Below are 27,832 nucleotides of genomic sequence, written 5' to 3'. Positions count from 1 at the left end.
AGACCACATCAGCTTTGGAGGTTTGGTCTATGTAACACCATAATAACTAACTGTAAAGTGAAAAATTTTGAAAGCTTTCTAGATGTTGGAGATGCACCAAGTCAAATATATAAAAATGTAGAGATGCCTTCTAGCCTGAGGCCAGCAGTGGCCCACTACAGCCTTGCACTTAGGAAAGGTGGGTCTCTCCTCACCAGCCACGTCCCCAAAGCTGGCTGAGGTGATATTCTCCCAAGGGCTACAACTACAGATTCCCTTCCACATTTGCTATTCTCCCTTTGCCCACTCCAAGAATCCTCTCTGACCTCTGGGGTTGAAATATCAAGCTGAACCTTTTGGAATTTATCATCAGCCTGGCATCTGTGCTTAGCAGTAGAGCCTCTGAATTCAAAACAGGACTGTTTCCTGGCTCAGAACTCCAGCTCCAAATTCCTTAGGCTCAAAATTGATGGGAAAATAGATCTTCAGCATTCTTCTGATTTAGAAATCATTCAAACTGACAACAGATAAGAAATTGACAAGGAGATATGCAATCCTTAATTTACATAGCTGTCTCTTTTTTCCTTCTACATAGTAAAGAACAGAGCGTCCTTAACCTTGATTTTCGCACTTCTCTCCGTTTAAAGCACAGCCCATAACATTAATTAAAGTGTGTGTGAGCTGGAGGGTACAAGTTATATTTCATATGCTGTACCACATGGCATTCCAGAAAAGCTGTACAATCTAGGTGTTCTTTTTTCCCAACTTGATATGTATGCGGCCCTGCATACTATTCAGCATAACTCACCTTTACTCCACCCAGAAACTCCACAGTAACAATCTAAAAATAAGTGCACAGGGTAGAAGAAATGCTGATGGCATTAGAGCTTAAGTATTTAGGTGGATGGAGGTAACTCTCCCACTTAGAACTACAGAATGTGGGTGCTGAGTGCCAAAAAGGGCATCCGAGATTATCTAGTGCAACTCTTTTATTTTACAGATAAGACCTACAGAAGACAGGTGGCTACAGACGGTAGGTTAAACAACTAGTAAGAGGTAACCTCAAGTATTCCTTATGAGTTCAAGTCTTTCCCCTACACCAGGATCATAGACTTCTTTAAGATACTATTTTGAATTAGACTTTTACCAGGAAAAAAAAAAAAATCATATGCATCTACACACACACACAAATATTTGCAAATAAATTCAGGAGGTTGAGAGAGCCCTGAAGCTTATCTCTGGATGTTGAACTTGTCCATGGTTCCCAAATTAAGAATTTCTGCCCCTGAAGAAGCAACTTTTCTAAGTAGAAAGTGCTACTTTTAACCCCTTTCAAAACTCATCTTCTCTGGAATATAAACTAGATTCAATGATGTGATCTGTAAATTCAAGGGAAAAGCAATTCCAGCAACTCAAATAGATGAATTAAGCCCTATTTTTAACACGTGTCAAGTAAAAAAAAAAAAAAAAAAAAAAAAAGCGTAAGAGAAATTTAAACCTACATGTATTTTACTACCGATTTCACATATGGACATGGAATATCTTTTCTCCTAATATGGAGATGGCTCAGCAGTATTTAAATGATTCCTTATTCCAAGTCATATAAATATGCACCAGATGTATCTTTTGTAAATGTTATGTTTTTCAACTTCTCAGCATTTGCAAGTAGTTGAAAGCTATGTCAAGCATGCTTTAATGGGGCATAAAAGTGTATTGTATTCAAAGAGATGGCACAGCTCTGTAATAGGTGAAAATACAAACGTTGTCAATGGATACATTTTCATTTTATTGATTTACACCACATAATAGAATGCCCTGTATTCTTCTTTACATGCAAGTTCTATAGCAATTGAAATATAACTAGATATTTAAAAATCACGCTTACATTAATAGATTCTCTAGATGACAGAAAATTCAAAACAACAGAATTTTATGACTAGAGAAGGCGAGTAAAGACCAACTAAATCCCTTACCCTGGTTTAACAGATGAGAAATCAGAGAGCAAAGGAGTTACGTGAGGCAACCAAATCGCTAAACTAGTTGTGGCTTAGTACATGAATTTAGATACTCCAAAATCTAAGGAACTTTGCTGAGCTCTTTTTACTATCTGCCTCTTGACCACCTAAACAAAAATAAATAAATAAATAAAACAAACTAAAACAAAACAAAAAACCAGAAGAAACAGTAAAACATATCTCATTCATTGATTCCCTGGAATTCACTGGGAAGAAGCAGACATGATCTGTATTTTGCAAACTGTCACATTATCTTATGGGAAGTAAATACAGGAAAGAAGATGCCAATTGCTAACATCAGAAGTTGCCAGAGGAGTATCATAATGCTATTTCTCCAATATAAATTTCGAATGGACTCAAGATTCGCTTTTTTGTTTTTGAACACAAAAGCGATCGTCGTAAATTCCTCCCAAAACACTGTCTTTGAGGTTAAACACAGCAAAGATGTTTAGGAAATATATTCTAGTCATATGTAATTGATAGTTGATCTTGAAAGCAGTATCTTTTCAAATAAAAGTTAACATAGATTGATAGCTTATTGTAAAATGCGCTTTTTCTTTTTCTTTTTTTCTTTATTTATTTTTTCTTTTTTTGCTATGGAGAAAGCAAGCCCTACCTCTAGCTCGTGTCATTTTATGTGACTTTCAAGCATCTCTAAGCGGAGCACAGAATTAGAGGGTATACGTTAGTTTGTGCGGACTTTGTCCCAGCTCACTTTTCTGACCTTAGTTTCCACCTGCCCTGTATTTTTACAAATTGCGTCAAACTCTTTCTGAGAATGAGGCAGAATATTAACTAACTAATAGATAATTAATTAATTGGTGAAAGTCATTTTCCAACAGCCAAGTAACCTTTTCACTCTGACCTTTAGAGATAGCATTTTGCCCTTTGGGGGCCAGTGGCAGCAATGAGGATTTCATTTAGGACGAAATCATTATAGAGGGTTTTTTTTTTTCAACCTTTTATGTCACTGTTGCTGTGAGGAGAGCACGGGTGCTTCTCAAAGTTCCACAGCTGACGGGTCTTCCTCTTCGACCCCGTACCAAAGCATGCATTTCCCTCCTGCCAGGAACCAGCATCTGCACACCCTGCTCCCTGGTCAGTGTTATGAGGATCAATGCCCAGATTCACAGCACTGCCTTGAGGGGCACACAGTCCAGCACCGCTCCCCCGCCCAGCCCCAATTTATCCTGGGCTCATCTGCAACAGTTCCACTGTCTCCCAAACGATGCCAAGACCAGTGAGGAGGCTTAAGGCAGGGGCTCTGCCTGGGGCAGCGAGGCATCCACCCTGTCCCCACGAAGGTGTTGGTAAGCTGTGCACAGTGAGGAACAGACAAGCCAAAACAGCCCAATGGGCTCTTCCATCAGCCTGGAAGCAGAGACAGTCTCCAGAGTCATAGGCAGCATCGTGTTTGGGTACAGGCCTCCCATCAGCAGGTTTTCTTCCCTAGGGTGTTCATACACAGAGAAGCTGATACACCACTCCATGTATATCCAGCGCAGGAATTTATAGCAGACACACACGCACTTTCTGAGACCCTCATCATAACTAGCTATACTTCGGTGTAAATGGACAATCCAAACCACATTGGGATCATCATCCCAGGTTAACAGGCTGAGCCTTACTCTGTTCCCATACGACACAGGACTGGGAGATGTGGTTGAGTGTCCCATGCTGTGTTAGGAAACCTTAAGAGCCTTCACCAGCCTTGTTTTGATATGAGCCTGCGGGGCAGGAGTGGGGGTGGTAAGTTGCACTCAAAAATGTCACAGGAACGCTCTGCCAGCAGGGACATCTGGGGAGCTCCAAAAAGGGGACAAAGCAGCAAGGTCCCCCAGAATTTGGAAAGCAGTAAAGCACTGCTGTTAAAAACACTCTGTCTCTAAGAGACAGGACCCAAACCGGGTACTATCAGCACGTGACCTTGGGCAGGTGATCTAGCCCCCCTCCATGCCCCCCTCAGCTCCTCTGTCAAACCTGAATACAAACAGGCACTTAGACGCGTAAGTAGGACAACACACATTGGGCTTGTGTTAAGTCCTTAGTAAAATTGGGTCATTATTATTATTGCTGCTCATTCAAAGAGTGAGCACAGGCTGCTGAATTCTGGTGGATCATTCTCCCTCCAGCCCATTTAGAGGAGTTGAAAATAGAAGAGAGGACTCAGTGCCCAGGGCCTCCTGTCAGCAACGGCTCTGGAGTCCAGCCACTTGCATCCCTGGACATGGCGACCTTGTTCTCACGACAAAGGTCCAGGCTAAGGGGACTTAGGGTGGCAAGAACATTCTCTGTAGGAGCCAGAGGAAAATCTCAGGTTGACACCTTCCCTGGTTCCCCATCCAGTTCATTGTGAGGACAGTGGAATCCCTTGTTTCAGTTTCCTGAGGGCAAAAAAGGGAAGATCCCATCAAACTAGAAGTGATGATAAAGAGGCATCTGTTGGGGGCTTGGGGAAGAAGAGGGTCCGTACAAAACACTCTCTCTCCCCTCCAGTGGGTTAGCATCCCATCCCATCACGTATTCTCCACAAACAATAAGCTCACACTCAAACTAAGAGCTGAAGAGGATGGTTGACAAACACGTTGCAAAATCACCTACCCCTTCGCCATCCCACCCTTCTCAAAGTTTCTCCAGCGTCGCAGGGGAGCCAAGTCAATGCTTTCTCAACGCCCGCCACACAGACCTATCACATCTCTACCACGTAAGGCTTGGCACAGGAAAACTTTAAAATAGACAATAAATCAATATTGCCTAATGTTTAAGGTACCTTGGGAAAACGTACATAGAATCCTCTTTTCATCTCCACAAAAACGAATCTAGCTGTTACCGGGTGCCATTGACTGCAAGCTAAAATCAACTCCTTGGCAGAGCCAAGGCTGTCCTGTGTTGGCTTATAAGACCCAGAGTGCAGAGAGAATGGATGGCAAGGGGCTTGTGTGGACTTCTCTGTGAGCATGAGAAATGTGCCGTACCAAGGCAGCCTCCCCACCCCACCCAACACACACACACACACACACACACACACACACACACACACACACAAGCTGTTGGAGCTAGGCCTGCTGAGCTGGTCCTGTTTAACAGAAGAGTGAGAGAATGGGCTCAGTGTAACCTGAGGAAGGGGAATAAGAGAAACATGGCCTTGCCTGTGCTCTTTGAAGGGTTATTCATGTTGTTGCAATTTATTTTTTGTTGTCCACTGATTTTACTTCAAGGGCGCCTCATCACCCTGGGTCTAGGGCCTCCCAAATGAGACCTCTACTTCCGGCTAGCACAATGGCTGCTAATGTATCCAATTCACCAAAGTCAGTTTTGGAAAACAGCATTATTTTTCAAGATGCTTTTATATTTATTATAGAAGTGTATTTTTTATAAAACCATGACAAAACAGTTTTGATGTCATGAGGTTTTGGGGGTTTTTTTCTCCTTTCTTTAAGGACTCTGCATTTTGGTCTAAGGGCCGTTAATAGTAGCCAGTCCTGATTGGCCAACATCTGTTTCTTTATAGGAACCTTTCTTGCCAAGTAGCTGGACAGCAAAACCCATTTGGTATTCATGGGAAGTACTTGCTGAACAATAATGACAATAATTGCCTCTGATTCTTGTGTTTACAACACTGCCAAAGTATCATTAGGGCCTTATTTATAGATAATAATGCTTATTAATCACAAGTATTTGAATTTTGGAATGTATTAGATTAATATTCTTTTGTACCTCAGTTCTGTACTAATGCCGTGAAAGACATTTACTGAATGCAACTCATTGGGAATGCTTATTTTGAGCTGCAAAATAATGTGTGTAATTTGCAGGTGAAAGATAAAGAAATTACATGCCTACCTCGCAACAGCCTCCACCGTGATCAACGGCCAACATGGAGCATTGGGCCCTAACTCTTAAATGAGAAAGGAAAGAAGCAAAATACATGTCCCTACAGGTATTATTTCTAAAAAAATCTTGTAAATTCTTATGACAGGAGAGCTCCCTAATAATAAGTTCATCATCCTGTTTTGCCATAAGTCTTTAGCGGATAGCATCATTTTATTGAAAAGGGTCTGAGGTGAGGAATAATTAGTGATTCTGTAATAATTTCACATTATGTAAGTTCTTGGAGGCTCAAGGGAACAAAATAGGGTAGGATGATTAATAGCTGTAAACAACAAAAGTACAATCTTAGGTCTAACTGCCCAGCTATTAAACATCATTCATTTACTTGCTAAATCTTTCTATATGCTTAATTTCCATGCAAGCAAACATGAAAGCTATTGTTTCCCTCTTTTTATGTGAATTAGAAATAGGAATCATTAAAAAATTTCAAAAGATGATCTCACTTTTCTAAGAGTAAAACAAAGAGTATCATTTCAGTCAGGGTAATAAAACTTTAAGAATAAATATAAAGCATTATTAGCCCATAATATTTACCTGGCCACTCCCTCCCTCCCACTCCCTTCCATATACCAAATATGAAATCAGCAACATTTTACTATTTTCTAGCCTACATTTTTTATTTGTTCTTGGAGTATTCATGCCTCATGTGTTAGAACAATACTTCAGTGTGTTTAATTACATGAATGCAAAATGTAGTGACATAATTTTCCAGAAATTTTTGAGACAGCAAAGCTAATTAATAGAGATTCTTAGGTGCTATTTTTAAAATCATATTTGCAACCAGATATCTTTTCTTAAATTACCAGTAATTAATGTTTATTAATGTTCTTTAGATTAAACCCAAATCCATCTCCATCTTAACCTACTCGACCAAAGACTACTTTAAAATAGTCTGTGGACCTAATTACCACCTACATTACCAATACATAACATTGCCCTGTCGTATTTTTTCGATTTTTGTCCCCCATCTCCCCTCGAAAAAGTAAGAAAGTAAAAGGGGACCACCTTTCAAATGACACCGAGAAAATTGCCCTCCCTTCAAGACCTTTGCAAATGCGTTCAGCAAATGTTTCCAAGTCAGAGCAGACGAGGAGACTAAGATTCTAGTTCATTACATGTATAATGCTAACATTTTAATCCATTGCTAGATGTAAATAACTTTAGCGATCCCAGTTGGACTATTTAACATTAATTTAAAGTATCTTATAATATGTGTGTGTGGTTCCTCTCATGGGGCTAAGTAGAAAGGTGAACAATTATCCAATCAATGTACTCAGCCAAACCTGGCAAGTCCGCCCCCCCAACAATTTTTATTTAAATCCGGTAAGTATCTCAACCAGAGATCCGTTCAGGTGTGCACTGCATCTCTCGTTACATTGGTAGGATGAAGCAGCAAGCAGTATCTCACAGCATTAGCTGCGATCTCACAAATTTAATCACTACAGATAGCCAATCTAGATTGCTGAAATTTCGCTATGTCTTCTCTTTTTTTTCTTACTAGCTAGGCAGAAGGGAGGGCAGCCTGAATTCTCTAGATAATTAATTCAACTCTCTGATTTATTTTGCCTTCGGTAGACCTCGCCTGGTTCTCTCTTGAAAAGACGCTGGTAGTTGGAGGAGGAAAAAAAATAAATAAATGTTTTGAGGGAGCAGGAATACATCTCCCCTCGCTGTGTGTCACTGGTAACGTCTAAACACTGAGGCTGACTACCTGAAATTCCTCTCGGGTGTCTCTCTGAACCTTTACTGAATTAGCTTCACCCAAAGGCTTGCAGGCTTGAGAAGGGGAAAGAGAGAGGGAAAGGGGGACGGAGAGAGAGAAAATGATTAGTCTGTGAAGTAGAGTTTAAATTTGAGGGCACTGAAAAGGTGATTTGCTGGGGAAAATGGTTCGACTGAACAACTTGTAGTCCACCAACATCCTGGCTGTTTCCTAAGAGCCTCGTTGGATATGAAACTTGAGATCTGTCAACATTTTATAGTTGCCCCGATGTAATAAGCATTTTTCCTTCTTTTCTTTAACTGCCAAATTTTTTAATAAAATTGAATCTTGGATGCCTACATTCTGGGGAGTTTTATTTGCTATATTATAGTTCTGTCTGCTGTTAGGCCACAGAATGCCAAAGTATTTATTCTTACAAATCTTTCTATATGTGTAACTTGAGCCTACTAAAATAGTCCTTTACCCACTTCATTAATTAAGTCGACAGAAAAGATTCTTTTACATTTTGGTAGTGAATGACTCTTGGTCCAAATTTTTGAATGAATGTTGCGCATTTTAAAATCACTATGTAGCCTGTGTCTACTTATATCACGCCACACCATCACACAGAAAACTTTCTAAAATAAAAGACTAACTTATTTTTGCAGTTGATTCAAAACCCCATCTAGAGTAAAATGTTTTTGCCTCTTCCCAACCAATATTCCTTTTTAAAAATTTTCACTTGTGGTATTTCCATCATTTTAACTGGAAACTTTTTAATAAAGAGATTAAGAAACAAACCTGGCAAAGCAGCTTGCTAAACTGATTTTTTGTTTTCACAAGCTCACCACTAATATTTAGATACCACTGATGAGTTACCAGTCTTTGAAATACTCTCTCTGAAATAAATACGTAATAACAAATTACACATGGGAACACCACCATCAATGTTTTTCAGTAAAGAAATACACATTTAAATAAACATAGAAAAACCAAAATAATATTTTATAATATCAGTAAAAGCAACTCTCATTATGTGAGAAAGCTCCTCCTATCGTGGTCTGCAAGAAAGTTTCAAAACTTTACCATTTTGATTCCTTTATTAACTAGGACAAATAGCTTTTAAAGCATAACATTCGGGCATCACATTTCTTTACATTTGCTCCGCACAAAAGTGTATTTGGATTCTTGCCAATGTAGTCATTTTAACTGTAATTCTTATTTTAAGCAGAAAAACACACACACCTCCAAAAAAACTTTTGAAAATGCCAAGGTTCAGAATATTATCAAGCAAGAAGCAAATAGGTAACATGTCATCCCATGTTATACAAATCATTTCAAGTATAAATATATGCTTCAAATTTCCTGTTTACACTCTGAGTTATCACTAGACTACTGAAAGGCTTTTGATAATAAAAAGGCCCATAAAATTAAAATACTTAAAAAATGTTTTCCTTACAGTAGGATGGAAAAATAAACGAATGCTCTTTTTCATTGCATCCAGAATGTAATTTTTGTTCTAAAACAACAGTATTTAATTTGCAGGGAAAAAAATACCTGAATTTAGATAGAATATTTATATTTGAAATATGCATTCTAAAGTACGATGCCTCTTTATTTTACATAAAACAAGTTATTTAAGTTCACAGTACTTTTAAATGGAGTGTGCTTAAAATATTAATACCATGCATGTATTATTTACTGATTTCCGTGGTGTCATCTACAGTTAGCACAATTCAGATTTCAAAATAAATTCTGAACTTTTTTTTCAATGGGAATACGGTTTACCCACTCTCCCAGCTATTTTAAGACTATCTGTTGTAGAATGTATTGTTAATCGTAGAAGTTTGCTATATTACACATGGACATGTTATATGCAAATGTATTCAGTTGGGGTATGTATATATGTTGTTATGTTATGTACATAAACATCTACCCATGTGCATATGTATATTTACATCATGTATAAATATGTGTATATTACCAAAGGGTACTATACTGAAGGAGGAGGAGGAGCTTCTAAGGATTGCCAAACAATATTTTAGTTAACTGTTAACTGAGTGCTGTTTTCTATGGAAGTAATTAGGTTTTCCTTTTTTTCACAGTCCCAAAGGTGGGTGTTTATAGACATGGTTTAGATATTTACTGTTTTCCAAAAGGCTAGTTGGATAATCGTATGTCAACATGAGCTTTAAATAAATTAGTGATACCCTCCCCTGCACCTTCCCCTTCTCTTAGAAAAGCCTATGGGCAAACAGCTCGATAAAAAATTCAAAGAAGAGCTAAATTCTGATTTTTCCAAAAACAAAAACTCATCTCATTAAACATTAACATCTCACCATGAACGTTCTTGATTAAAATTTAGCTGTCTATAAATTATCCTGTGATAAGGAGCGATGGAAATTCTATCAAGACACTAGCCGGTTAGGTCTATTGAGTTGAGCATCTGTAAATTTTACTTACAGCCCTTCTCCAGGACAGAAGGTCTTATAATTAGAACCGTGGTTAATAGTAAAAACATCTAATATTAATAATTACAAGAAATTATTTTACATATATATTACATATATATATTATATATATTACATATATATATTATATATATAACTGGTATCTCCAAAATCCTGAAAATCCTCAGATGCAAACATGAGGGCAAAAAGAGGACAATCAAAAGTATTTACAAAGTTTCTCTTTAGGGTCCTCTGAATCTCACGCTATTAAAATACAGTATGGCGACTGGGTTCATATTCTCAGTAATGGAGAGAATATTTAGCCTTTTTCTGGATCCTCTCTGCCCTGTCTTCCCTTTGAGAGCTGAACAATCTGGATGGGACTGGTTGTTTTCAGAAGGAGGGAGTGCATCTGGCCCAAGTTTTCTTCTGCTAGTCTGCTCTTCTCTTCTCTAATGAGAGATAACTGACAGCCCTGTTTTGTATGAAATTATGGAAATCACAGGCTGCAGGAAAGGAGAGCCATTATTTCAGAACTGAAAAGGTGTGGGTGTCTTCAACTTCCCCCCCAAAAATTGCCCATCACTGGAAAGGAGCCAGTAAACTGCAAAGGGGCTGAGGACAGTGGCACATAACAGGAGCACAACAAGTCCGCCAAGGAGACCGCCAGAACGCGCTTTTCAATTGATTGCTACCTCCTTCCTAAACGTCCAAAAATAAAAACCACCTCCAAGCAGTTTTTAAGGCCGAGACAGAGAGGAAGCAGATACACAGAACCCTGTGAAACGTGGCTTCCCGGTGAGTGAACTCCAGGGTTGGGAGCAGGCTGGAGGATGGATGCAAGGGCTCTGGCGGCCCTGCTCAGCCAACGCTGTCCCTTTCCGGACCCGCGCTCACGTGAGTCCGGGCGTCCTCGAGTATCCCCGGACCCCAGGAGGGGTCTCTCGGGGAGTCAGACGGGACCAAGGCAAGAGGAGGAGACGCACGTGTAAAGGCGGGGTGTGTGTCGGGGCGGGGGAGTTGCGGGTGAATTCCAGGCTTGCTGATGTAGATCTCAAGGCTCAAGAGGTCACGCTTGCACCGGAGCCTCCCGCACCGCCCCTGCCCTGCCCTGCCCTGCCCTGCCCGGCGCGCACCCCGCACTCACACGCACGCCCTCGCACACGCACCCCCTCGCACACGCACACGGCTCCGAGCCGCTGCGCTCGCCGGGCCGCCCAGGTGGCGCCCCTCCAGGCGCGCTCGCCGGGGGTGAGGCGGCCCAGCCGGGCACTGCCGCCGCCGGCGCACCGCGCGGTTCTCGGGGCTCCCGCGCCCACGGGGCCCCTACGAGGCGCGGCCGGGCGCGGACCGGAGAGCGGGCGGGAGCAGGCCGCGGAGGGGTGACGCCGGCCGCCTCCCTCCCCGCGCCTCCTGCGCGCCCTCGCCCCCCTCCCGCCCCGCCGCGCCGCGCCGCGCCGCTCCTCCGCCGCAGGGAGCGGGCGCTCCGGGGAGGCGCTGGCGCCGCGGGTGCGCGCGCGGGTGGGCGTGGCCGTGGGCAGCGCGGAGAACCCACGCGGCCCGGGCGCCCCCGCGAGCGACGCGCCGGCTGCCCCGGCGCTGGCCTGCAGGGGGCGCCGCGCCTTCGGCACCCGGGGCTGGGGGCGGAGGGGCGCTGCGAGCCTCCCGGCGCAGAGGAGGGGCCGGCCGGAGCACCCCGACGGAAGCGGGCTTCCCCCGCGCCTGGCGGGAACGGTCGGGCGGAGTCCCGGGGCCGGGGCTCACCTGCCGCCGGCCGGGGCCGGGGTTTGCGCGCCGATCACCAGCGAGAGGCCGCGGGGCTTCTGTCCGCCCTCCGCTCGCCGCGGCCGCGGGAGGCCACGAGCTGGCAGGGGGAGCTCGCCACCTGGCCCTTTGCTTGGCGCGACTTAGTCCTTGCTCTGGGGTAGGGAGGGGGCGCCTTTCTTTTCTCTCCTCGCACAGCCGCGCCAAGCGGCGCAAAGTTTCCTGCTACTCGGGGCACGGAGGCGGATCAAGTTCGAGCCTCGCTTCCTGGCTGGGCCGCCCCGAAAGTGCCAGAAGTCTGGCCGGCGAGCTGCGCCCTGGGCTTCCCCAGCAGCCACCCTCAAATGCACGCCCCTTCCCCTGGCCGAGCGCGGATGCGGCGGGTCCAGCGCTGGGGGACCCGGAGACCCGGGAACCTGCCGCCGGCGCCGCGCCCACCCCTGCCCCTGCCCCTGCCCCTGCCCCTGCCCCTGCCCCTGCCCCCGCCCCAGCTCGCGGGCCATGCCCTCTTTCCCGCCCGGCGGGGCTCTGCGCCCCCGCCCCCCGGGGACATGCCCACCTTGCAGCATCGCGGGAGGAGAGTAGGGGCCACGCTCCCCAGGTATAGAGTTCGAGTCCTCACAGGCCACCGACGGGGGTTTGATCCGTCCCAGGGCCTCCACACACACCTCACGGGGGCGCCCAGGATCAAAAGTACCTTTGGAGTAAACTTGACTTGGTGAAACCTCGAACTCTGAGAGTATCTACGTCCCTTTCTCATTCCAGAACTTCATCTGAGCTTTGGGTAGTGACTGTCCCCCGTCCTGATGGGGACCCAGCAGGCAAGCCAGGGCCAGAGGTGTGCGAATTTTTTTATTTTAAAGACCCACATCTTATAAATGTGAGATTTTTTTTTTTTTATCAGGCAGTACAGATTACTTAAAGCGTACCATTTCTTCGCGATCCAATTTTATTAGGATTTACTCTCATTTGTGCTCCACTTCTCTAGGGAAATAATGCTTTGATTAATGTAATCCTGGCCCGGGATCCGCCACATGCCCCTCGCCCCTCTCCCAAGAGAAAGGGCCTGTTTGACAAACAATAACAGAGCAGTAACTCTTGCAATCTGCCCACACCTTTGGGGGTGGCTGGGGAGAGGGTGACACACGTTCAAATGCCGTTTGCTAAATGCAATGGTGAGAGAAGGGAGCGGGCTCTGCAAGGAGCGAACTTTCCAGACGCAAAGCCCTGGGCATCGAGGCGCGGGGGCTCATGGGGAGGGCCTCCCGGTGGGGTGCGCGCGTGGGTGCATGTGCGCGCCTGCCCTCTCCTCGCTCCCAGTGTCTGCCTCTTTGTCCCCCGCCACAGGCCTCCGCCACAGGGATCTGCGCGCTCTGCGTGGGCAGTCCCCGGACCCAGGGCGCGTCCACAGCGCCCACCCGCGGCCCCAAAGCACCTCGAGAGCAGATCTTAGGAGATAAGCAGGCGCCGACCTGAGGTGCCCTGCAGCTGCCAAAACCTCGGCTAGAAACCTAGAAGGTGGGACCAAATTCAGTGGTTCTCCTCATGCACACATGCATGCTTCCATGCATCCATGCATCCATGCATACCAGACAAATCTGCGGACGCAGGCACGGAGAGCTGCACCTCGCCCCGGCTTCGGGTTGAGAACAGGCGCCCCCTTTCCCGCTCTCCCTCCTCCCGCGCAGCCCTGGCCCCCTCCCGAAGGGAGAACAACAGCTCAATTACGGAAAGAAGCGAAGGAAAGAAGTCCCAGGCTCGGAGGCGCCCGCTGCTGCTCCTTCGGTCCCCTTCCCTGACGCCCCGTCCCCACCCCCACCGTCCCCAGCTCGGGGAGGGCGGGGATGCGGCGGTGCGAAGGGGTCCTGCCCTGCTCCGCCGGAACAAAGCCCACCGCGGGAGCCCGCGGCCGCGCACCGAGCCGGTGACAAAGGCGGGCGGGCGCGCCGAGCTCCGAGTCTTCGCTCCTGCGGCGGAGCGGGAAGGAGGCCTGGAAGGTGGGGAGCGATTTGCACCCTGTCTTTCCTGGGCTGCTCCCACTTGCTCTTGTGTACCCAGTGACCTTCTAGGGTGACTCAGCGTTCACCTCTTCGTTGTCCCGCACCCCTCTCTCCCTCTTGTCCCCTTCCGTCCCCAGTCTCCCTGCCTTTCTCTCCACCTGACTCTTTTTACCTTTTCTCCTTCCCCTTTTGCCTTTTTTTTTTTTAAAAAAAAACCTCTTTCCATTTCTCTTTTCCATAGAAAAGCAATGCTAATTTGACTTCTGAAAGCCGCTGTGGGCGTTCAAACGACAGTTTGAAAGACCTTCCAGGGCAGTGCTTAGGGAGAAAAGGAGTAATGGGATCCTCTTAATTTTATTACGCAAACTGTGATCTAAATAAAATAAAATGCAGCCTAAGAAAGCGGATCTGGGCCCTGGGACCCCCACAAGTCGCCACCTATTCGGGAGAAGTCGTTTCTGACAGCCACAAATGGGGGGGTCAGGGGGTGCGAGACCTCATGGCTGTGGAATTGAGCCCTTGAGCGTTTGGTGTGCCCCAAGGCAAACCCACTTTCTAGGGAAAGTTCCAGTCGGACTTTATAACCCTGGCAAGGAATCGCCTATCAGCCCTCTGCAGTGAAGTCGCAGTGTTTTTGAACTTATGATACTTCAATCATCAGTGTTTGTCCAAGTGAAGTTTTACTTGTTTGTTTTGCAATGTGAGCGGAAAAATAAAGAGAACAGCCTAGGCCATTTGGACAATATGTGCCAGGACTTATGGGGATTTTTGCACCCTGATATAATACTAAATTAGGATGTGAGGTCTGCCAAGCATCACTGTAAGCCTGGGATCCTCCCCTTGGGCTTTATTGAGTAAGCAGTCTCCCTACAGAAAATTTGAGAGAAGGGGAGCCTTCAAAGCAATAGGGGATATGTAACTTTCAACTTGGGACTAACCCCAGGACAAGAAGCTATGGTGAGCAGGGTCACTTAGTTCTCCTATCAAAGTCTCCTTGCCAGATAGAGGGCTGAAATTATATTGCTGCAAACCATGTAGTGGTTGAAGTATCAAATATCAATAAAAATTGGTAATGTATTTTAAAGGTGAGCGAAATAGCCACACTTTCTTGAAGACTCTCCGTGGCTGACGGGTCCAGGGTGGGCCTAAGGAGGGAGCCAGACAAGGAGTGAGAAACTTAGCATTCACAGAAGAGACACCTCATAGAAGCACCATTTGGAGGACATGTCCGAAAGAGCAGCCTTCAGCCTGGTAAGCTGCAGCCTGCACCCAGACAATAGCGGAGTTCAAATGCCAAAAGAAAAAAAAAAAAAAAGAAAGAAAAGAAAAGAGAAAAGAAAAGAGCTAATAATAAAAAAACAGAGACACTAAAGTGCAAGAATTGTTTTCTGGTGTGCCACAATGACTCTTATCCATTACAAAACTACCCAGTTCCAAGCCAGAAAGGAGACGCTTGTATAACGTATGGGGAACGGTTTGGATAGTGTGTCTCCAAAGGAGAAGGGAGTTCAATTCTGTTAGAACCACAAGCATCAAAAATCCAACCAGCCCTCTGGCAGGGCTGAGTTAATATTTCTGGGTTTTGTTTTTTAAAACACAGACACAAATACATACGCGCACGCGTGCATGTGTGCGCGCGCGCACATACACACACACACACACACACACACACACACACACACACACCAAGTTGACCTTGGAATATTTTTTCTAGCTAGGACATACCCACATGTTTTGGTTAATAAATCATCATCATCACTCCGGTCAATCAGCTGGGTTCTATGTTACCTAGCCCTGTGAATTTAAATTCGAAGAAGACCATTGTGTTGGGGGCTGGGGTGGGGAGGTGAGGGGGGCAGGCAAGAATAGTCCATCACATTGTGTCAGCTACGGCTTCCCTAGCGATTGGTAGTTTTCATTACCAGACTTGTCAGGTGCATACACGCAGCTAGAGTGGGCAAACACTTGGAAATGGGTTGTTTTAAAAGAATACTCTCGATAACCAACTTATCGTGCCTTTTTCATTTAGATTCCACGATCCGAAATGGCCTGTAGTTTAAAGCAGTCCTACAAGCATCAGAAGTGAAGCTTCTTACTATTTAGGGTGAGAATTTATTGTCTGAATTTATAATTGCTCCTCCAAACCCATCTTAAAAAAAAAAAAAAGCTAAGTGTTTGCTCCTTTCCTACAGATCAGATAAATCAGTTATCAAAGTGGTACAAAGAACTGGGCTGGGTAGGGGGGTATCCGCAGGCTTCAAAAAAACTTCGCAAGACCAAGAAATAACTCATCCACTGCCAAGACGACAAACGCTCATTTCCACCCAAAAGCTGCTGTTGAAGAGCCCTTTCCTTTGTATATGGCACACAGTGTGGGCTGTATGTTTAACATTTTAATTTGTAAATAGTAATGGCAAATGTGATTCTACACCGCTAAGGTATCAAAGCACCTTACCATTCTCAAACGGAAGCAAATGAGTAAATACCCATTTTGTGTTTTGTACGTTTGACCCAGGTAATGTTCTTCATTCTCTTTTGGCAAAAGCAATTTCACCATCCCCAACAATTAAAAGTCTGTAGCTTTGCCCAGCACTTGGGATCTTAATTCATACTCAGTTTGATCGTTTCCACCTCCAAATCATTATAGAATCCTAACACGATTCTATATGTCAGTTTTCAATTTAACTTGTTGCTTTACCCAGAATTATTATTTTGTTTCTTTTACTTTAGGTAACCTAAGACTATAGATTTCATGAGGAGCAAGCATTCTCTTTCATTGGGGGTGTGTGTGTGTGTGTGTGTGTGTGTCTTTAAGTACCTTTGCAAGAAAGGAAAGTAAGTAGCAGCCAAGATAGTTACAATCACAGATCTCCTGACACCAAAAAAAAAAAAAAAAATCAAGCTCTAAATATGTACAATTATTGCTTAACTAGTGTTTTTTTTTCCCCCTCAAACTCTCTGGCTAAAGAGAAAAAGTTTCCTTTCTCCTTAATAATTTTTAAATGCATTTAGCGACCCTGGGCACACAGAGTAAACTAGAGCTTTGAGGCAATCGTCCAGTTCACGTGAATCTCCCCCAGAAGTCTTTTGTCTGAAAAGTCCAGAGAGCTGAAGAAAAAGCAATGTTTGGACTCAGATTACACAGTTTCCTCAAATTTCCACCTTGTTTTATTAGCACAAACCTGACAGTACATTTCCTGACTCTAGATGTGAGAGCTCTCGGTCGAAAATCGTGGAACTAGAAATGTTGTTCAGAGTATGCTTTGCTTATATGATTCCCATAATCTCTCAGCTCTCCTGGAATTAAATGCCATTTGTACATGCAAACCTCGACTCTTTCAAGTTAGTTTCAAAGAAAAACTTCTCGGGGCTGAAACCTGGTTGACTTGGAGTTGAGTCTGAAAGAATACGGTGTCCTTTCCCCTCTTCCAGAGGGACATTAGAGCTCTCACGAGACGTGTCCCCTTCCTAACAGGCTCTGTGACACATTCACAGGTGTGCTGAACCACTGAACCGTGGAAGCCAGCTTCTCACTTCCAGTCACTCATGGCTTCCCTTCCTTAGTCATGGTCTCTAAATCTCCTTGGGAAAATTGTTAGTGACAAACTAATTCCTCGGAACCGGTCAGGATTTGCCCTTCACCATTTTAGGAAGTTTTCCGCACATCTTTTTCATCCTTTGCCACAATAAAGTCCAGTCTTCATTGGCAGTATCGAAAACTCTCTGAGGCAGAAAGCTGGTGCTCTGTTAAAACTTCTCTTCAACTGTGTTAATATTGTCCTAAAAAAAGTTTCAAGCCCACAGTTACCTCTCACCTCTGGCTATTTTATATTTTCTTTTTCCTAACAGGGCTTTCCAGGATAAATCCAAAAATCTTTCTACAACTGTAGGAAGTCCCAAGAATTGAAGTAGCCATTAAGTGTCAAATGGACTAAAAGAGATCCTGGTAGCCTTGACTAAATCTCCAAGAGCTTGGGTTTTACTTAGAAGTCAAGGCATGTATCAAGTTGAAGAACGTTTATTATTTAACAGATAATGCCTTAGAACGCATTTTTGCTCTCTTGCCTGCTTCCCCCAAAAATACAACCCGAAACGTGGCTTCTTAAGCAACTTATTCTGTACCCTTGATAATTTGTTTAATGTTTTTGCTTTCACAGCCCAATTTCTGCTTTCCAGCCCTACATACACACCACTGAGAGGAATGGACAATTTCTTTTTTTCTTTTCTTTCTTTCTTTCTTTCTTTCTTTCTTTCTTTCTTTCTTTCTTTCTTTCTTTTTTCTTTCTTTCTTTCTTTTTTTTTTTTTTTTAACTGTATTTCCTTCAGGGCCATTTCACAGACCGGGATGGGTGGGAGACGGAGAGGTCACGGTCCTCATATTTAAAACCCCGCGTTGTGTAATGAATTCGCTCCTCATTGTGAATATGAATAGAAAGGTAGGGGTGTTTGTTCCTTTGGCAAGTTTGGAGGAGCAGATTTGCTTTTGAAACAGCTACATTTTACTCAGTACCTGCTAAGACGAGTCAGTGCGCCCCCTGCTGACAAGTCAATAGTGGGACTCCTGAGCACTTCCAAAGTTTATTTTGTTCAGTAAACCGTGTCATATAAAATTAACAACAACCAATAAAATTAGCTTATATGTTTCAACTGTAAAAGTCCAAAACAAAATAAAGCTAGTTTTAGTGGCGCTAGAAATCTCTAGTTTGGCTTCTTCTCTTTGGCTGAACCAAGGTCCTTTTATCTAAAGCCCAGTGCACAAACATATAGCTTAATGTGACTAGTGTTCTTCCTTTTATTTCTTTCTCTATGGCAACCAATATGCTCTGCTCAGAAATGTTCCCCATCAAGGAAACAAATGATCTTCAGGGAGCAGCTCTATATGGCATCTGGTCCAATGGAGCACAGAGAGTTAACCCCAGTCAAAAGCAAGGCTGCCAAGCACGTAAACAAGGAGTGGAAAACTGGCGATTCTTACCCCCCTCCCCAACTGAAACCTCTTCCTCCCTCCTTACAAACCATTTCACTGATTTGGCATCAACTGTTTCCAAAGAAATTACAAATTTTAAATTGCAAGGTGTTCCGGATGCGAAAGTGCAATAAAATTCTGGCCATTCATTCGATTCTACCCCTCATCACACCAGACGCGGCTTCCTTTAAAAAGAACAAAACCAAGACGCTTTTACAATCCTCTCCAGCCTATTTCACGAAGGTAAGGTGCCCACACAGGCTTGGCCTTGGCCTAGCTATTTCCTCCAGCCAGATTTATCTAATTAACTGCACCTAGCAAGTAACTTCCCCCTCAATTTTTACAAAACCCAGGGACAGTGGCGGTGGGGGGTAGGGTGGGGGGGGGCAAGAACCGCTGTCAAAATGGACAACAAAGTAAAAATCTAGTTTTCGATAATAAAGCTCCAACGTCCTTTGGGAATAAAGTGTAGGATGTCCTGGTTAGTTTTGATTGATCACCCTCTTTTCTGATGGACTTTCACTCCCGAGCTGGGAGGCAGGAACTAAGGCTGCTCCCCAGACTCCGCATTAACCAGGGGTGCACTGACTTCCTGCCTCCTCTTCCTCCCCTGCTTCCTTCCACTGCAGTCGCTCAGCCCTTCCTTTGCCAAGCCCACCCCACCCCCCTGCTCCCAGCAGGAATCCCCCCCCCCCTCACACTGCAATCCCAGACAAGCACACACGGGTCACCACATCAGTTCTGGCTACAGAAAGGGGGTGTCTTCCCCTCTAGTTATGATTCTCTAGGAAAAAAAAAAAGAAATATGTATAATACTGCGTGCTTTATAATCATTTTTCTAGGGCTTCCCCCCACCTCACAATCAACAATTAAAATTAATAGCACTCTCCTCCCCCACCCCAAAAAAAGTGAAATGCCTCACTGTGGGGAGCTTTGGAGTGAGTCCATCTTTTTATGTAATATTTTAGCAGGGTTGGGTTTTTTTACTCTCCCCCAGCACACTTTCCCTTCCTTCCTTCAAAACAGTTGCTCTGTGAACCCTCTCTTGTCCCAAGCAATGAAAATAAGCTCCCAAACCTACAAGAGCATAAATAAACCGGAAAGGAGGGGGGAAAAGGGAGAAAGCAGGTAAAGAAAATGAAAAAGGACTTACCGAGCAAACTTCCCGGCTTAGATTTTAAAATAAAAGAAGATGTTTTATTATTTTTTTAAAGGTGCCTGGGGGGGGGAAGGCATATTCTCAACTCCCCAGAACCGATGCATCCTTAGTCTTCCCTTTACACTGACTCCTCTAAACCCAGCTCTCCACCAGTCTATTATTTTCACCAAAATATATGAAAATGTATGCAAATGAAAATCAGCACTAACTGTTCTCCCCTTGTTATATACTTTGGATTTTTTTTTTTTTCCAGACAAAACAATCACACTAGGCAAAGGGAGGGGGCGGATGGGGTGGGGCTGGGTGGGGGGAGGCTGGGGAGCTACTCGAGAACTAAGTACGCGGAGAGGGGGGAGGACAGACCTCGGAACAGAACTGTATTTCTGTTATCGAGGAGCACAGCGTTTTGGGGGGCTTCCCATACGCGCGCACACACCCTCCTTGAAAAGAAAGAAAGTGGATCTGTTTGCAGAGGCGCTATCACGTTTCATCAGGCCACCTGAGACTGCTTTTGAAAGCGTGTACTGTGAAATTCATAGCAGTAATTTAGACAAAATCCTCACTGTATATTAATGAAAGGCGGCCCCATGGCTCTGTTCCTATCCTCCCCATTCAGTGTAAACAAAACCACGAGACTCTCTCGGTTTTTGAGCCGGATCCAAGCAAAATCGGCAGGAAAGGAAAACACGGGGTGCTGGCACCGACTATTCAAACGTCTGCACCTGGAGATCTCAGATTTATTCAATGAAATCTGTGTTCCATCTTTTCTATATACATATACACATACATAAATATAAAAAGGAACCTTAGGGGGACGTCGAGGGAAAAAAATCCGTTCTGTTTGGGGTTTGGTTACCGCTGCCTCTCAGAGAGCTGCACCTTAGCAATAATGGCTTTGCTAAAAACCTACCTACCTACGGCGGTATCTCTCAGCCGGCAAGCAGGAGCTGGACCAGATCCTACATAAATCCTACGCGTCTACCGTTAATCTTGAGATCACGCAAAGGCGTAGCTTGCGGCTGGGCTCTGGCTTAAATGGAGTTCACCTAACTGCGTCCAGCCGGAGGCATTATTCATCGGGAGCGGGCGGCCGGGTCCGCGGGCTACCCGGAGCACCCCGGCGGCTCCGCATCTACCTCCGGGGCCGCTGGAGCTCAGGACTGCCGGCTGCAGGAGCGGGCTGGGGCGGCGGGCTGGGGCGGGCGCGGGGCGGGCGCGGGGCGGGCGCACCCGCGGCCCGGGTGCGGGCTGCACGCCCACGCACACTCATTAGGAACCTTGCATTTATTGAATGTCCGAGTTGGGTTAGTTCATTGGAAATCCCCGAGGAGGGTTCAATTTGCCCTTGTTTTCGTTGCCACTTTCTCTTTTTTCTTGGTTCGCTGAGGTTCCTCTGTGCAGCGTTTCCGCTTGGCCGCGTCCCCCCACCCCCGCTTCTCCCGCCTACCCTGCGCGCGCCCCCTCCCGTCCCCCTTAACTCTTTCAGCCGGGCTGGGGCTGAGAATGCGTTTGTCGCCGCCAGCCCATCCACTACGCAAAGCCATCTGAAAACAGAAAAGAAAGGAAAAGCACCGCTGTGTCTAAGAATAGCGAGCAAGCAAAACCCCACTAATAACCACAGAGGAGAAAAAAAAAATATATATATATATATATATACATACACACACACATATGCACACACACGCACAATATAAACGGTGGAGGGCGCGGCTAGGCTAGTGGATCCTGGTCCTCTAGGCCGGCTCCCGCTGCAATGGGAATTCCTGGAGCCGTTGGGGCGGAATACACTTACGATGGATCTATGGGGAAAGGTCGAGCTGATTGCTTTTCAAATACATCGCAGGGCTCCGCTGGCCGGCACCCTCCAAACACACAAGGACACGCTCGCTACTCGCTCGAATCCCAGAGGAGGGGGGAGAGAAGGAGGGAGGGAGAGCGCGGAGGCAGGGGGGTGGGGAGCGAGCGAGCCGCGGCGGCGAGCGGTCCGTCTCGCACGCGCGGGCACCGCGCTGGTCCTGGGCTGCAGGTTCCCCAGATGATGGCATCCGAGAACTTAAACAAAGGGGGCCGCCGCCGGCGCGCGGCGGCTGCGGAAAGTTGCGGTGGCGGATTTCCAGGGAGCGCGGCCGCGACCCGAGCCCTGGGCGATGCGAGCTCTCCCTTTCCACCCCCGCCGAGGCAGAGACGGGGGCCGGCTGGTGAAGGAAAGGGGAAACTTTGAAACCACTGGGGATCCGTCTGCCTCTAGGTATCAGCGTGAAGGGTGCATCCGCGCCGCGCGCGCTACAAACCTCGGGTGGGGGAGGGGCGGGGCGGGCGGCCACGCGACGCAGCACTAGGTGAAGTGGGTAGGTGGCTATTTTTCATGCTTTTTCTTTTCTTTTTTTTTTTTTTCCCTCTCTCTCCTCTCTTCATTTTCCTCCTGGTCCTAACCCCCCCCTCCCTCTCCCTCCTCCTCCCTCCCTCCCTCCCTCCCTCCCTCTCCTCTCCTCTCCTCTCCCCTCCTTCCTCTCCCCTTTCATCCCCGCTTCTCAGACTGGTAGCGAACGCCGGGAGCCGCGGAGAGAACGCCAACCCCTCGGCCGGACACTAAGAGTTAAGATGTGGCGGAGGGGGTGGCGGGGGAGGGGCGGAGAGGAGAAAGTGGCGAGGGGGAGGGAGGCCGGGCGGGGGCGCGGGGGGGGACGACAGATTTCCAGCTTCTACGACGCTCTGCCTAAATTAAAAAGCAACCAATCGGAACGGCCGGAAGGGGGGCCGCGCGCCCTGAGCCAGTCATTCCGGGCCTGCCAATCACCCAGCGGGTAGCCAATCAGCGGGGGCCCTGGTGCTCGACTTCCTTGTATTTGGGAAAGTGTGGTGGTGGGTGCGCGCTCGCGGCGGAGGGTAAACATTCGACAGTCCCTGCTCTGAGAGGGAGGGACAGAGAGCGAACTGTCAGATCCCGGCGAGAGCGGGCGGGCGAGCGAGGGAGAGGGAGTGAGAGAGCGAGGGAGAGAGAGAGGGAGGGAGAGGGAAAGTGAGCGAGGGAGCGAGAGCGCGAACGAGGGCGCAGAGCGAGCTCCCGCTGCAACTCCGCTCCGGCTCGGCCAGCGCCAGCGCCGTCGGTGCACCCTGCGAGCCGTGCAACGTGCCCACTGGAGTGGGTTGTGTATCAAGGATCCCCTATATGCACACACACACCTCCACCTCCACCAATGCACTCTTCTTCCTCCTCCTCCTCCAGACAACTGCTGGGAAAAAAATAAAACACCAGCCCCAACCGCCAGCAACAAGGTAACAGAGCCATTCGACCTCATTTTTCTCCTGTTCAATTTTTCTCCTTGTTATATTTGTTTCCTAATTTCTGCCCAAAAGGAAAGATGTCGCATCAGACTGTGACTGTTGCGAGGAGAATGAAAAAGGACTCTTGTTTCAGAGGCAACCAAGAGCTCCGGCAATAGCAACTTCAGAGAAATGCACCATCGCAAGAAGTTTTCCTAGGACAGAACAAAACTTGAAACGCAAGGACCAGAGGAGGAGAGCAGGAGCCAGCCTCTCCTCTCCGCACACGCGAGCCGCCAGCATCACCACGCCTTCAAGGACGACAAAAAGTTTTACTACTCCAAAGGAAAGCGAGAGAAATGTGTTCCTGAGGAGGAGAGCAGAGAGCGGGCGAGGCGAGGAGCGCTCCGGCTGCTGGGCAGCACCCGCGGTCTGGCCGAGGAAGAAAGGAGCGGCTGCTTTCTTTGTTGTCTCCCGTGAAGTCTTCACTTAGCAGGTGGACTGAGCCCCGCGCCCGGGCCGAGGCCAGCGGGAGCCGCGGGAGCCGCGGGAGCCGCGGGAGCCGGAGCCGCGGGAGCCGGCGCGCCCCGCCGCAGAGCCCGCAGCGCAGGCCCGCGCCCCGCCCGGCGAGCCCCGCTGGAGCGAGCGGAACGCGCCGGGGCTGGGGGGCGGCCACGACCCCCCCTGAAGGGGGCGGCCACGGAGCGCGCCCCGAGAAGCGAGCCCCCCTCCCCAGAGCGCTGCTCCTGCTGCTGCTGCTGCTGCTGCTGCTGACCGAGGCCGGCCGGCGACCCCCGCGCCCTGCCGAGCGGCCTTGCAGCTGCAGCCGGGGGCCGCGGCGGCGGCGGCGGCGGCGGGGGCGGAGGCGGCGGAGGAGGAGGCGGCGGCGGCGGCGGCGGCGGCGGAGGCGGCGGGGCCGGCCGGGGCCCGGGGCGGGGGCGGGGGAGGAGGGGGGGGAGGAGGAGGAGGAGGAGGAGGAGGAGGAGGCGGGCGGCGGGGGGGCGCGGCGGCGGCGGCGGCGGCGGCCGCGGCTGCTGCTGCTGCGGCGGCGGCGGTGGTGGCGGCGGTGGGGTGGCGGGAGCGGAGCGGCATGGCCACGGCGGCTTCTAACCCCTACCTGCCGGGGAACAGCCTGCTGGCGGCCGGCTCCATCGTGCACTCGGACGCGGCGGGAGCCGGCGGCGGCGGGGGCGGCGGCGGCGGGGGCGGCGGCGGCGGCGCGGGCGGCGGCGGGGGCGGCATGCAGCCCGGCAGCGCCGCCGTGACCTCGGGCGCCTACCGAGGGGACCCGTCCTCCGTCAAGATGGTCCAGAGCGACTTCATGCAGGGGGCCATGGCCGCCAGCAACGGCGGCCACATGCTGAGCCACGCGCACCAGTGGGTCACGGCCCTGCCCCACGCCGCCGCCGCCGCCGCCGCTGCCGCCGCCGCCGCCGTGGAGGCGAGCTCGCCGTGGTCCGGCAGCGCCGTGGGCATGGCCGGCAGCCCCCAGCAGCCGCCGCAGCCGCCGCCGCCGCCGCCGCCGCAGGGCCCCGACGTGAAGGGCGGCTCCGGGCGCGACGACCTGCACGCGGGCACCGCGCTGCACCACCGCGGGCCGCCGCACCTCGGGCCGCCGCCGCCGCCCCCGCACCAGGGCCACCCGGGGGGCTGGGGCGCCGCCGCCGCCGCAGCCGCCGCCGCCGCCGCCGCCGCCGCCGCCGCGCACCTCCCGTCCATGGCCGGGGGCCAGCAGCCGCCGCCCCAGAGCCTGCTCTACTCGCAGCCCGGGGGCTTCACGGTGAACGGCATGCTGAGCGCGCCCCCGGGCCCGGGCGGCGGCGGCGGCGGCGCGGGCGGCGGCGCCCAGAGCCTGGTGCACCCGGGGCTGGTGCGCGGGGACACGCCCGAGCTGGCCGAGCACCACCACCACCACCACCACCACGCGCACCCGCACCCGCCCCACCCGCACCACGCGCAGGGCCCCCCGCACCACGGCGGCGGCGGCGCGGGGCCCGGACTCAACAGCCACGACCCGCACTCGGACGAGGACACGCCGACGTCCGACGACCTGGAGCAGTTCGCCAAGCAGTTCAAGCAGCGGCGCATCAAGCTGGGCTTCACGCAGGCCGACGTGGGGCTGGCGCTGGGCACGCTGTACGGCAACGTGTTCTCGCAGACCACCATCTGCCGCTTCGAGGCCCTGCAGCTGAGCTTCAAGAACATGTGCAAGCTCAAGCCGCTGCTGAACAAGTGGCTGGAGGAGGCGGACTCGAGCACCGGCAGCCCCACGAGCATCGACAAGATCGCGGCGCAGGGCCGCAAGCGCAAGAAGCGGACCTCCATCGAGGTGAGCGTCAAGGGCGCGCTCGAGAGCCACTTCCTCAAGTGTCCCAAGCCCTCGGCGCAGGAGATCACCAACCTGGCCGACAGCCTGCAGCTCGAGAAGGAGGTGGTGCGGGTGTGGTTCTGCAACCGGCGCCAGAAGGAGAAGCGCATGACGCCGCCCGGCATCCAACAGCAGACGCCCGACGACGTGTACTCGCAGGTGGGCACCGTGAGCGCCGACACGCCGCCGCCGCACCACGGGCTGCAGACGAGCGTGCAGTGAGGGCGAGGGGCGCCGCGCTCAGAGGGCCGCCCCCGCCGCCGCCCCCGCCGCCGCCGCCGCCGCAGCCGCCGCCGCAGCCGCCTGCACCGCCACCCACCCCCGCCGCCGCCGCCGCCGCCGCCGCCGCCGCCGCCGCCGCCGCAGCCGCCGCAGCCGCGCAGACCCCACACCGGGGCCGCTCCGGGCCCGGGCCGCGCCGCCGCCCTCCCCTCCGCCCAGAGACAAGCACGCGCGCCCTTGGAGGGAAACGGGAGAGAGACACGGGCCAAGGAGACGTTGCTGGAGTCCGAGGAAGGAGGGGCGACACAAAGCAAAAGCGTAATCAATACCCAGACTGTTTTATATACGTATATATAACACACAAAACCGCAAGAGAAAAAGGAGGCGATCATGAGATCTCGTTTATACTGTGGTGGTGTTTCCTTTTTGTTTCTCTTTTTCTTTCTCAAGAAGGGTGAAGATGCCTAGCGCACCGAAACTGCACTCCTTGCGAGGGTTTTCCCACCCTGGGAAGTCCTACACGGCAACGGTGGACAGCACCCAGCAGCACCTGCCTCGTCCTCTCCTCTTAAAAAAGAAAAGAAAAAAAGAAAGAAAAAACAAAAAACAAAAAAAGCACCCCTCTCTCCTTTTCACTACCCCCTCCAAAGGGCTGCCTAAAGCGATCTATGGAAACTTTCTTTCCTGGGAGCGACCTGAAAGAAAGCAGAGGCACCGGGTTTAAATCAGGGGTGGACTCTGTGCTCCGGGGCCCTGTTTTTCTTGGCCATGTTAAAGTCATTTGGGGACAAATTGACTATGAAATGGGAAGGAGAACACAAAGAACGGTCTTCAGGAAATAAAACATAAATAAAAAGGAAATATTCACAGCTTCTGAAATTAACAGACTGAGTAGCAAAGCCAAAAGTCAAAGTATCCTCAAAGTAACCTTGGAAATAAAGCATCACGAAAGAGCAGAGGGATGGGCGAGGGAGGAAGGGATGTCCTCCGAGGAGTGGGAGAGGGCCCGGCAGGCCAAGTCGGGCAGGGCGGGCGGACTGGGCGCGGAGCGAGGCCCTGCCACCAACCCCGGCTTTAACGGCGGTCACTCGGGTGGATGAGGCCTAAAGATTCCACCGCTAATATTTTTTTTATTAATATTTTTTATTTTTTATTTCTGGACTGACTCAGATAAAGAGATTTAGAAGGACTGAGCACCAGCCGATGCACTTCTCTGGACTTCTCTCCTCAATCCGTTGCCAACTTTGATTGAATGGGTGCTGTGGATGTGATTATATAATACTGCCATTTCCAAGCAGTGTTTTTGGTAGGTTTTAATAAACAGACTTTTCAAAAGACGGCAATATAGAATTGTTAGATCCGTTGTTGATCTAAAAATATTTGCTTTATATTTTCATTAAATGACTTCTTTTAATATTTTATTCAGAATACTTATGAACTGCTGCAAAACGGTAATTTATTTTTCCCCAGATCTTGTATTACGTGTTTTTTTCAGACGAGCACAAATCAAAATGAAATGAAAATATGGACAGTTGCTAGGTAGTAAGGGTATCTTTTGATGTGATCATTTGATTGTAATTTAATTTGAGTAGTGATTCCGTAAGAGCTGATCGAGAAAATAAATTTGTTAGAATGAAATAGTCTGTGTCTGATGCATAAGCGCTATGTGGGAAGACAAGAGTTCTTTAGAAAATATTTTTTTAACTAATGCCAATCCTTAAATGATAGCACTGAGGAAGGAGAGTCTGCTCCACCTAAGGTATATTTGGAAATATAGAGTAAAGGACAGTCATGACAGAAAGTGCTAGTACTTTAACAGAGTTGTCACTCCTCGTTAATCCATAAAGCTCACAACATTATTCTCTCCCTTGGTTTCAGTGGGTGTTTTTAGTGTGTTTATAGGTGAGATTGCCTAAAGACTAGTCCTTTTCTTGGAGATACCTGTGTCCTTTATCATCTTTACCAGAAGATTGGACTACATCACCAGTAAAAATGTGCCACCTGGTTATTAATGGTTAATACAGAGCTTCCCCCCTAAGTTTAGCCTCTCTTTCC

The 27,832-nt window shown here is 48.9% G+C and overlaps 2 protein-coding genes and 1 long non-coding RNA gene across 20 annotated transcripts in view; 2 read left to right on the top strand and 1 right to left on the bottom strand.

The window, feature by feature from the left end:
* The window catches only part of LOC112669791 (uncharacterized), a 113,867-nt gene extending 92,039 nt beyond the window's left edge, over positions 1-21,828 (bottom strand). For 3 of the 16 annotated variants that reach the window (XR_007413563.1, XR_007413567.1, XR_007413566.1), the window contains exon 1: positions 19,918-20,117. This is a non-coding gene — a long non-coding RNA (uncharacterized LOC112669791). Of the gene's footprint in view, positions 1-11,798; positions 11,951-13,526; positions 13,876-19,917; positions 20,118-20,833; positions 21,116-21,715 lie in introns of those variants that run through there. The other 13 variants (XR_007413551.1, XR_007413568.1, XR_004802845.2 and 10 more) reach the window with 11 other exon arrangements.
* Positions 18,667-24,053, top strand: LOC125755941 (uncharacterized). Of its 3 annotated transcripts, XM_049115393.1 has the most exons (4): positions 18,667-19,007; positions 22,459-22,518; positions 23,150-23,199; positions 23,281-24,053. In XM_049115393.1, exons 1-4 carry the CDS (start codon positions 18,678-18,680, stop codon positions 23,678-23,680), a joined length of 840 nt encoding a protein of 279 aa, XP_048971350.1. In that variant the 5' UTR covers positions 18,667-18,677; the 3' UTR covers positions 23,681-24,053. The 3 variants fall into 3 exon arrangements, 1 of the variants encoding a protein (XP_048971350.1); XR_007413548.1 differs by lacking the exon at positions 18,667-19,007 and adding an exon at positions 21,873-22,171 and having other exon boundaries at positions 23,150-24,047; XR_007413549.1 differs by lacking the exons at positions 18,667-19,007; positions 23,150-23,199 and adding an exon at positions 21,877-22,171 and having other exon boundaries at positions 23,281-24,048.
* A 159-nt stretch (positions 24,054-24,212) lies between these two features.
* On the top strand, positions 24,213-25,838 carry POU3F3 (POU class 3 homeobox 3). Its single transcript, XM_025463159.3, has one exon. It carries the CDS (start codon positions 24,278-24,280, stop codon positions 25,775-25,777), a length of 1,500 nt encoding a protein of 499 aa, XP_025318944.1. The 5' UTR covers positions 24,213-24,277; the 3' UTR covers positions 25,778-25,838.
* Positions 25,839-27,832: the final 1,994 nt, after the last annotated feature.

This window comes from Canis lupus, chromosome 10 (assembly GCF_003254725.2).
Source record: "Canis lupus dingo isolate Sandy chromosome 10, ASM325472v2, whole genome shotgun sequence".
Classification (NCBI taxonomy): domain Eukaryota; kingdom Metazoa; phylum Chordata; class Mammalia; order Carnivora; family Canidae; genus Canis; species Canis lupus.
This window is presented reverse-complemented; position numbering and strand designations above follow the sequence as displayed.